Genomic DNA, 10944 nt, shown 5'->3' with positions numbered 1-10944 from the left:
GAAACTTCAGAGACTAAGTTGATACTTAAATGAGACACCACTGAGAACTCCATCAAATCTCCTGAGCTATGAAACTATCGGGGGTTTTTTTCAATTTATGTGAATTACATTTGTACAACTTTATGGAAAAATGACACATTCATGACCTTATTCACAAGTGTGTTAATACAGCTACATGACAGACTAGGCAAAAGCCTTTTAAATAAAAGATATAGATGGAGAAAGTGAGCTTCTCTGTGTGTGTGTCCATATGATCACATAAGAGCATCAAGTGACAAAACGCTGGAACACTTGTGCCGTAGGAGGGAGAGAAAGAGAGGGAGGGTTGAGAGAGGGAGACAAAGAGAAAAAGAGAGAGGAGGAGAGAGAGCCGGTGAGAGTAAAGTGCAGTGCTGATAGATCTGATGGCAAAAATGAAGCAAGCAGGTGCATAAGAGAGATCTGGTGTGTTTTTGGGAGAAAAAACGTTGTGTAGAGAAAACGGGACAGTCATTCATCCATCAGAAGAAGAGAACTGGGAGACAACATGCACATCACCACGCTGAATAATCATCTCTTTAAGACTTTATGTCCATGACAAGCTCATATGATCATCTTCATATAAACAACTTTTTCGCGTTCAGCAGAGGGACATTTGGAGTGTTTTCTGATTTGGAATATACAGGTGCTGAAATGGGACAAGTGGATGTGAGGATATGAGTCTGACATGGACAATGTGTGTCTGTGAGGTAGAGATGGCAAAGCTCTGGAGCCCCAACCCGAGCTGCACCGGCTCTCATCAAATGCTTCAGTTTGGATAACGCAACACAACGCTACGACACACACACACACACACACAAGAGGAACGATCCTTTACAACACGCAAGGTAAGCAACTTCTCTCTAAAACTTGAGCAGCGTTCTCAAGAGTCAAATGTGCTTATTTTCTCTGTATGTATGCAAGTTATAAAAGTTTATAAACATCCCGACTGAAGTCTGACTTGATCAAAAACTGCATCAGTGTACAGCTACTGAATAATATGAATATGCTACTGTTTCTAAACCATACAATGACTATGAATATGAAATGATGACCTTCAAATACGATATACGTTACATTTCATTAAATATATACTTATTCATATTCCAAATAAATAACATGAAATATTGGATTTCCAGTAAATAAACGGCTGTAACGTGTTGAGATGATGACCTGATTTTAATGACCCGATATTGAGCAGAAAGTTGTGAATGTGGACCACAGAGAAGCTTTAAGAGTCCAGACTGAGAGTGCTATAGAAGCGCTAACCAGTGTTCTGAACAAAACAATTGGGAGTTAATATAAACGAGATGATAAACCTCACATCCAGAATTTGTCTGTCGATTTCTGTTGACATCTGCCTCATAAATAAAAGTACATCATACTACACACACCAACACACACTGCAGCTATAATCCTAAAAAATAGATCCAAAGCAGAGTAAACACACACACACACACACACACACACACACAAACATACACAGCTAATGACTACAAACCCAAACCACAAAAACTCTCCAAAGTGCCCAAAATACAGGGAGGTGTTAATGTTGTGTGTTACCCTACAGAAGAGGTTGAGTCCTCCTCTGACCCCTGCTGGATCAAATCTGCTCAACTTTTTCCTCCTCTTAAATACAGATTCACACTTCTGAAGGGAAAACTTGTGTGAACAGCTTTCACTCTGGATTAACTTTCACATATAGTCATGGACAGTGGTTCCACACATTTAAAGGGATAGTTCACCCAAAAATGAAAATTCTGTCATTTATTACTCACTCTCTAGTTTCTCAAATTGATACATTTCTTTGTTTGGTTGAACACAGAGAATGATATTTGGGCGGATGCTTGTAACCAAACAGTTCTTGGACGCCATTGACTACCATAGTAGAAAAAATGACAACGGTAGTCAAAAGTGCCCCAGAACTGTTCGCTGTCCTACATTCTTTAAAATATCTTCTTTTGTGTTCAACAGAACAAAAAAATGATAAAAGTAATTGTTTCTACTATGGGAGTCAATGGGGTCCAAGAACTGTTTGGTTACAAGCATTCCTCCAAATGTACTTCTCTGCGTTCATCAGAACAAAGACATTTATACAGATTTGGAACAACTGGAAGGTGAGTAAATGATGACAGAATTTGTATTTTTGGGTGAAGTATCCCTTTAAAACTAACTTTAAGAATTAACATTTGTACTCTACTGAAAGACTTCACGTGTTAGCTAGTAGTTGCTCAAACTAACACAGGTGAAAGAAGAAACAAGACATTTCCAATGTGATTGTAGATTTGCTATTATGCATGCTTGGAATATTCTTGAGAACTTCTGCGATAATATGGAAAACTCATTCTTGTGGTGGTTTTTTCAATAATCTCAAGTAGTTTTAACAGCATCAACGGTGTATTATTTAGTTTATAATCAGAATATAGTCAGTTAAATTCATGCAGTTCAATTATTTTTAAGTAAACTGCAGGAGCAAAATCTGTTTTTCCTAGTGAACCATTAGACAGTAAAATAAACATTGTAGGCCTATTAACATGAGATTGAACTAACTTAACAATGTTATAATATATAACCAGTTGATTGTGAACAGATCAGAAGTCCTGGTCAGTCATCTTTTCATTATGGCGTATATTTAGATCTTAATAGACCAGACAAAATGCAAGCAAATCAATATGTGTGAGGTCAAAGTTCACTGTCAGATGATTCTCACCTGCAGAATCAGATAATTAAAGAAAAGCAATTCAATACAGCTTATTATTCAATAATTCATTGACCACACGGCAGCTGATTAAAAGCCGACAAGAGTGAATTTGAGCAGAACAAACAGCAGGTTCATTAACACTCTCAATAAAGATATACTGTCGAAACACATTGGTGGCAGCTCATAATGTCTATTCAAAACTGGTTTACTGATTATATAAAGATCTGTTCTGTTCCTTTTCAACTGCAATAATGAATCAATGGCTTGATAGAGCATGACATGAATATTATAGTCTGGCATAATTTGATACTGTGAGCTAGTTTATGAGTTCTTCTGTGAAGGAGTGAATTCAACAACAGTTCACTGATGTAAACTAATGTAGACAGGTTCACATGAATTAATTTGTGTTGGGTGAAAAAGGGGCAAACCCAGCCGTTGGGTTAAATTAACCCAGAAAATGGTTTATATTTCACCAAACAATGGGTTAAAACAACCCAGCCTGAGTTCATTTTAAACCCAACAGTTGGGTTTGTGTATTTTCACCTCATGAATGAATTGAGTAATGGCTAAAATGATGAATTACTGCATGAATAGGCCGAGATTATTTTCCCTATATATCGTGGCAGTACAGGATGATTTCATCAGATTTTGTGACCTAATGCAAGATTACAGACTATTTGAGACTAGAGGCTTTATAAACTTTCTGAGACAACACAACAGTAGCAATGAAATGATGTAAGACAATACAATACTGTTCACATGAGTGTGTGTGTGTGTGTGTGTGTAGATCAGGTATCACTTCAGTTTGTCTCCCCCTCACCTGCAGACAGCACAGAGGGATTCAGTCTGTGTTTTTATGTAATAATGAGCTCAAGTATCACATCCAACAAGTGGGACATTCATGAACATGAAATGTTTCTGTCTTCTCACAGAAGTCTCTCAGTAAATCTGATAATGCGCAAATCAAAGCCAAGATTCAATAATGGTATGACAGCATTCATGATCTAATATTCTAAAACATGGGTCTTCAACTGGGCACAAGGGGTCCGCTGATTACTGTTTACTCACAGGCAACTTTTTGTTAAAAATGTAAAGCATGGGTAGGCTACAGAAATATTACAACCAATGTTCTCTTTAAGCTGCGCACGTGCGCGACCGGGCAGTGCCTAAATCAAATAAGTACCTATGTCTTTCTTTCAAGACTGTAGGTTTAGAATCAGTGCATTCTCTGTCTCCCTTCCGATAAATCCAGAGTAAGCTATACGCATGAAAGGAGTTGCGTGCAAATAAAGTGCATTCTCATATATTTCTGAACTTCTGTTCAAATTTGTTAAAGCTGTAAAGCGCTAATTTGACAGCCAAATGACACCGCTTCTGCATTGTAAACTCTGACAGAACTATCGTACGTGTTTAAAATCAATGAAACGCGCAACTTGTACTGATGGTGCACGTCAAACAAGTTGCCCCCAAAATAACGCGGACTCGTTGCATGTCGCGCTCCTTAGTCTGATATGATGCTCTGCAGAAAAACCTCGTGAAAAGACAACGGAGCTCAGAATGATAAAATAGCGGTGTGTTCGGCAACACAGAGAAGCTGAAAAAAAGAATTAAACTTCATAAAACATCCTGCTTGACAGAATGACAGAATGCATTTTTGTGCAATTTCTTTCGCATCCAGAGACAACCTCTACCTCCACTAGAATAGTCTTTGTGCCATTAACCAGGATCAGTCGTTTCATTGAATCCTTAATAAAAACGTTCATGATAAGTAAATGTTTAACTCTCCATCTCACAGTAAAATGAAAATGTATGATGCTACAAATCCCTTAAAATAATCAAACAATCTATATTAACAATAAAAATAATACGCAGAAAAGTATGTGTGTGCAACAATAACATGCATAATAGTGCTAATGTAATGTCTTAACATAATATTTCTGTGACAATAAGGGTTGTTTCTATTAAAATAGCTCTGTTTACACATTTAGTATAAGGGGGTCCCTGCTCCATGCATCTCTTATCTAAGGGGTCCTTGCCCCCTGAAAAACGTTGAAGACCCCTGTTCTAAAATATCCACATACTGACACTTACGTTTATAAACATTTAACAGGAAATGTAAAAATCCAACATTAAATAAAGCTAAGATTATAACGTCTGATTAAAATCACTATTATCCATACAGATCACATTGCTCTACATCATATGGAAGATTTGCTAGCCACGTATTCTACGCTATTTATTCAACAGTGAGTTTTGCAGCAATGCGAAATAAAAAAGTACTAATGGAACCACCGGCCCACACCCTACAAACCACACCGTAACACCCTTGCAAAAATGTACCGTGGTTTTATCATGGTAAAAATGTAGTAATTTTGAAGATTGATTATCATTTGTATAACCACATTTTTACTACAAATAACATTGTATCAAAACTGTGTTTAATTCACGGTTATCAGGGTTTTACTAGTAACCACGATTTCTTGGTTGAATTTGCATCAAAACCATGGTTGATTTCTGTAAGGGCATGCTAAAAACCAGAACAGCACACCTGTGTAACATTGTATAAGAAAATGTATAGACTTGTCAATGCATCTTTTTTTAAGAAGAAGAACTGCTGGAAAGAGGCTTTAACTGTCGTGTGAGACACGAATGACATTTTTCTATATCACGTGTGTGTGATTTGCATAAGCAGGCCGGACAAATAAAGCATGAAAGCTCTCTGAGCCCTCGCCGTTTATATTTAGATTTCAGGCCAAAGGGGTTCCTACCTTCTAAGTCTCTGCAGATCAGATCTGTGTCTCTCTCGCCCAATTTTAGATTTGCAGCAAGCATACGTGCTCCATAACCTTAATTTTTTCTATTTCCAATGTTCATTTTTCTTTCTATTTCTCCAGCTAAATCCCAGCCGTCCCCTCTCAACCCATTTAGGGTCTCTCGAGAGTTTTGGGAATGCACCCATGGTCAATGCCTCATACACACACGGGTCTCCTGAGTGTCACATTATACTGTGTTAAAACTCAAGCATCTGCGCACAAACACACAAACACACACACGCACACACACACACACACTCGCTCTTAACATTATCTTTACGTCAGCTGTAATTTGGGGCAAATGTTTCGGAGGGAGAGATTCATCTCCCTTGAGGTGTGACTGTGGTTGTTCATCTGTCTATGTGTGATACGATAACCAGAACATCTCTGTGTGCCGCTGTTTAAAAACAGAGCTCTGATCAATAATGTAGAAGCCCACAACAAAAGCCCATACATGAGATACCTGCACTACAATGCCTGGCCTTAGAGAAAAAAAACGTAAATCATAAAAAAACAACATGTGGTTTCTGGCAATACTTTATATTCATTTTTTTATATAGATTCTAAAACACTCATTCACAATGCTATGAATTTAAACAATTATCATTTTATGAGCATTTTTGCATGAAAACAAAAAAGCAGAAGTAATTAAATGTGTTGACAAAATGTTTATATGCTCTCCTGCGTCTGCCAAATGAATTAATGTAAATGTAAATATTTTATTGGTTTAAGATCAAAACCAGGCAAGGTGCCTACCTAGGGCACTAAAGGCAGCTAAAGGTCTTCTAAGATAGAAGTTGCCAAAATGAGGTATGTAAGGTGAAGATGATGGTATTCATTTTTATAAAATAAAAGACCACCCTGCGGAACAAAAAATATAAATTCTAACAGTTTCCATTATTAAAGACGTTATATCAATCAGCTGTTTACTATTAAAAGTATTACAAAATGTCTTTATGTCGCGTGTTGGGTCTTATTTCAATAGGATTTAATGACGCTCTGTTGATTCCCGTCTGCCAGATAACATCCCAGCACATTACCAGTAGAGACCCACAAAGACCATTATAATTTCTATTAAAAGCAATATAACTTTTTTATTTTTGTAAAATAACGTTCAAACCGATGTTTGTATTTTTCAGGCAAAAAAAGTAAAACGTGCCCCCTCTAGTGTACAAACAACGCAATGCTAATGTCAATAAACAATTACAACGTCAGTTATACAATATAACGTATAAATCATGAGAGCCTTACCAATGTGAAAACATTGAAGATAAAACATGCATGTTGATCCTACACTGTTAGAAAGAGACGTTTTGATTTCCTTATTTGCATGAACGAGCAAGAAATTCGAACTTTTTCGACTCCCTCGAACGCCGCCGTAATGACCGTAATTTGCCTCGGCTTCCGTAGAAAGGAAACGCGTGCTACTTGTGCCCTGGCAAATATGCGATGTAGAGACATTATTTGTTTGAAAAAATACAGACACAGAATGTGTGTAAAAACACTCAAACATCGCAAAGTTATGAAGGTCACTTCACAAGCACCCTTATAAATTAGAGGTGTATTTAATTAAAATGATTTGATATGAAATAACCTGTATCGTTTTTTTGTATGTGTTGCATGGTTTTAATATTATTATACTAAATGTGCTATATAGTATATTAGTATTGTGACGGCAGACAAAATGATGTTATTAATTTGGCCAAATCTGTGCGTGCTTTTAATTTATGGTTATTGGAATCTTTGCCTGCACTTGTTGTGAGGAGTCATTTTGTATCTTGTGTGTGATACTACGTGAGCCATAACTATTATAGTCTTGAACAATGTTCTTAACCTCATCTTACTGTAGAAGCATTGTTTCTGTAAAAAGTGTACTGCAAATTGCTTTAGATAAAAGCATCATGATTACTTGCTGTTATGTAAGAACATTTTGTTTTATGCAGAGCCTCTTAAATGTCATCCTTCAACTCACGAGCTGATATTAACATGCTGCACTGATGTTTCCTCTTTCTTCAAACCACGCTACAGGTGAACCCTCCTGGAGAAACTATAAGAGGGGAAACACTGAACTTCAGCCCAAAGAGAAAGGGAACCACAGATCCTCAGGAGGATGAGCGTGGGTCGGATTGGTCGTTACAGCATCGTGTCGACGGAGGAAGATGGCCTGCGTTTGACCACCATGCACGGCGTGGGAATGAACGGCTACGGGAACGGCAAGATCCACACGCGGCGGAAAAGCCGCAACCGCTTCGTGAAGAAGAACGGACAGTGCAACGTGCATTTCACCAACATGGACGAGAAATCCCAGCGCTACCTGGCGGACATTTTTACCACCTGCGTGGACATCCGCTGGCGCTACATGCTGGTAGTGTTCACGCTCGTCTTCGTGGTGTCCTGGTTGGCGTTCGGCTTGGCGTTTTGGGTCATCGCACTTCTCCACGGCGACCTCGACAACCCGGCGGGCGACGACAACTTCACCCCGTGCGTGCTGCAGGTGAACGGCTTCGTCGCCGCCTTCCTCTTTTCCATCGAGACGCAGACGACCATCGGTTACGGTTTCCGCTGCGTGACGGAGGAGTGCCCCCTGGCCGTGTTCCTCGTCGTCTTCCAGTCCATCGTGGGCAGCATCATCGACTGCTTCATGATCGGCGCGATCATGGCCAAAATGGCGAGGCCCAAGAAGCGGGCGCAGACTCTGCTGTTCTCGCACAACGCCATCATCGCCATGCGGGATGGCAAACTGTGCCTGATGTGGCGGGTGGGCAACCTTCGAAAGAGTCACATCGTGGAGGCGCACGTCCGGGCCCAGCTCATCAAGCCGCGCGTCACGGCCGAAGGCGAATACATCCCGCTCGACCAGCTGGACATAAACGTGGGCTTCGATAAAGGACTGGACCGCATCTTCCTGGTGTCGCCCGTCACCATCCTCCATCAGATCGACGAGGAGAGCCCGCTGTTCGGCATCGGGAAGCAGGACCTGGAAACGGCGGACTTCGAGATTGTGGTGATCCTGGAGGGCATGGTGGAGGCCACGGCCATGACGGCGCAGGCCCGCAGCTCCTACCTGGCCAGCGAGATCTTGTGGGGGCATCGCTTCGAGCCGGTGCTGTTCGAAGAGAAGAACCAATACAAGGTCGACTACTCGCACTTTCACAAGACCTACGAGGTGCCGTCCACGCCCCGCTGCAGTGCCAAGGACATGATGGAAAACAAGTACCTGGTCATGCCCGCCGCCAACTCTTTTTGCTACGAGAACGAGCTGGCCATCCTGAGCCACGAAGAGGAAGAGGACGAGGCTCTGGAGAGGATGAAGCCCGAGCGGGCCGTGAGCCTCAGCCCGGAGAGAACGCCCAGACACGACTTTGATCGACTGCAGAACCCACGCTGCGCCGATCAACGCTCGTACCGCCGCGAGTCGGAGATATGAACCTTCTCATCTAACTTTCTTCCTGGAGATACTGGAGTTTCAAACATGCAGAACAATGCAAAGTGCCATACAGAGAAAGAGAGAGAGAGAGAGAGAGAATGTATGAAAGGACGAGGGGGTATTTTTATCCCGCACGGAAAACTTGAAGCTATTCCTCGTGAAACTAGTTTAGCTGTTGAACTCGTAATGTGTAAATAATCTTTCTGCGTAGATATATGCTTTTGTGTGCGGTAGAACCTTCTAGCGAGAGAACAAAGTGTTTAGAACGATGAAGAAATTAGTCTTTTTATTTTTGCATTCAATCCGAGCACAAATGACGGGGCAGACTGTCCCGCGAGACACACACACTGATCAGTGAGACATGATAAATTCCACTTTAAAACTGCACTATATAGACAGACCAAGCGAACAATGTGACCAGTTGAGTGTGAATGAGTGTGTGTGTGTGTGTGTGTGTGTGTTTTGTGCAGCTGAGCACAATGCCTCATGTTAAACGCACAAGAAGGTTGAAATACAGGCGCTCCCAAAGCCACAACAACATGCCTATCTGATACATAGATATATTTGCATAAAAAATTGAATTATTTATATTTAGTAAGATAATGTAGATGTTTGCACCACCTAACTGAGAAGAACGCTTTGATTTTATTCAGACATGTGGATGGGAAAATCATTTTACAATAATTCAGTTTTTGTCCTGAGATATAGTCTGTCGATCTATGCATATGGTCAGCGTTAACGTTTAGTAATTTTATCATCTCTTATTCTCTTCTCTTATAAACAACACGTGTGACATGGTCTTACCACAGAAAACCGTTTAAAATCAAAACTCGACAAATGCACCTGCAATGAAAGTTTACAGAGTGAAGCACTGCAACCATATAACGTTGAATTTCACACGTTTGTATTTGAATGCGATCTTAGTTTCATGTTTTTTAACTGCTGTCATGAATGTGTAAAGTGACCCAGTCCCTTTTACACAATATTTGTGAAGAAGAGACGAATCCTCCCACAGGAACGAGAGTCCTGACTCACTCTGGTTAACAAGTTCATCCACCTAAAAAAAACAGTCGCCCTCTAGAAAGCTTTGCTCTGTACCCTTCCATTGCAAATCAAATCTTGTAAACAACATTTTGTTCAGGATTCTATTCAGCGATGTTTACCCCAGAATATTCAGAAAGAATCCACAGTTCAAAGATAAGAATCACTTCTTACAAACTCCTTCATTACGTTTATGTGTGTGTGTTCATGTTTATCTGTTTGTTTGTTTGTTTGCTTGTATGTGCATGTGTGTACTGGTCTGTGTGTAACTGTTTGACAGTCTTAAGGCACATTCATGAAGCAATAATCAAAAAGTCAAAGCAATATGTGAAGTGTGATCACTGACAAACGCATTTTCAGCAATCACAGAGAATTTCTCATCTGTACTGTCAGATGTTTTGTGAAAAGAACAGAAAAGATCAAACTGATGTTATTCCAAAGTCTTTTATATGAGATTGTAATGCTGTACACCAGTCAACACATCCACTGCTTCCCTCTTATATAAAGTGACAGGACAGGTGTACAGTACACTTTTAAAAAAGGTGCTTCAAAATGATGCCATAGAAGAACCTTTTGGTTCTATAAAGAACCTTTAACATTTGAAGAACCTTTCTGTTTCAAAGAAGGTTCTCTGTGGCAAAAAAATGTTCTTCAGATTATAAAAGTAAGAAAGAGATGGTTCTTTGAAGGACCTTTGACTAAATGGTTCTTCGTGGAACCAAAAATGGTTCTTCTATGGCATCGCTGTGAATAATTTTTTTAATATTTTTTTCACAGCGATGCCATAGAAGAACCATTTTTGGTTCCACGAAGAACCATTTAGTCAAAGGTCCTTCAAAGAACCATCTCTTTCTTACTTTTATAATCTGAAGAACATTTTTTTGCCACAAAGAACCTTCTTTGAAACAGAAAGGTTCTTTGGATGTCAAAGGTTCTTTATGGAA

At 39.8% G+C, this 10944-nt stretch overlaps 1 protein-coding gene across 2 annotated transcripts; it reads left to right on the top strand.

The window, feature by feature from the left end:
• The first annotated feature begins 367 nt into the window (after positions 1-367).
• kcnj12a (potassium inwardly rectifying channel subfamily J member 12a) lies at positions 368-10597 on the top strand. Of its 2 annotated transcripts, none has more exons than XM_057322119.1 (2): positions 368-866; positions 7561-10597. In XM_057322119.1, the coding sequence occupies exon 2, from the start codon at positions 7643-7645 to the stop codon at positions 8957-8959; it is 1317 nt and encodes a 438-aa protein (XP_057178102.1). In that variant the 5' UTR covers positions 368-866; positions 7561-7642; the 3' UTR covers positions 8960-10597. The 2 variants fall into 2 exon arrangements, with proteins under 2 accessions (XP_057178102.1, XP_057178104.1); XM_057322121.1 differs by lacking the exon at positions 368-866 and adding an exon at positions 2027-2135.
• Positions 10598-10944: the final 347 nt, after the last annotated feature.

The sequence above is a fragment of the Triplophysa rosa genome, linkage group LG23 (assembly GCF_024868665.1).
Source record: "Triplophysa rosa linkage group LG23, Trosa_1v2, whole genome shotgun sequence".
Classification (NCBI taxonomy): Eukaryota; Metazoa; Chordata; class Actinopteri; order Cypriniformes; family Nemacheilidae; genus Triplophysa; species Triplophysa rosa.
Note: the sequence above shows the minus strand (reverse complement) of the source record. Positions and strands in the feature narration are given on the sequence as shown.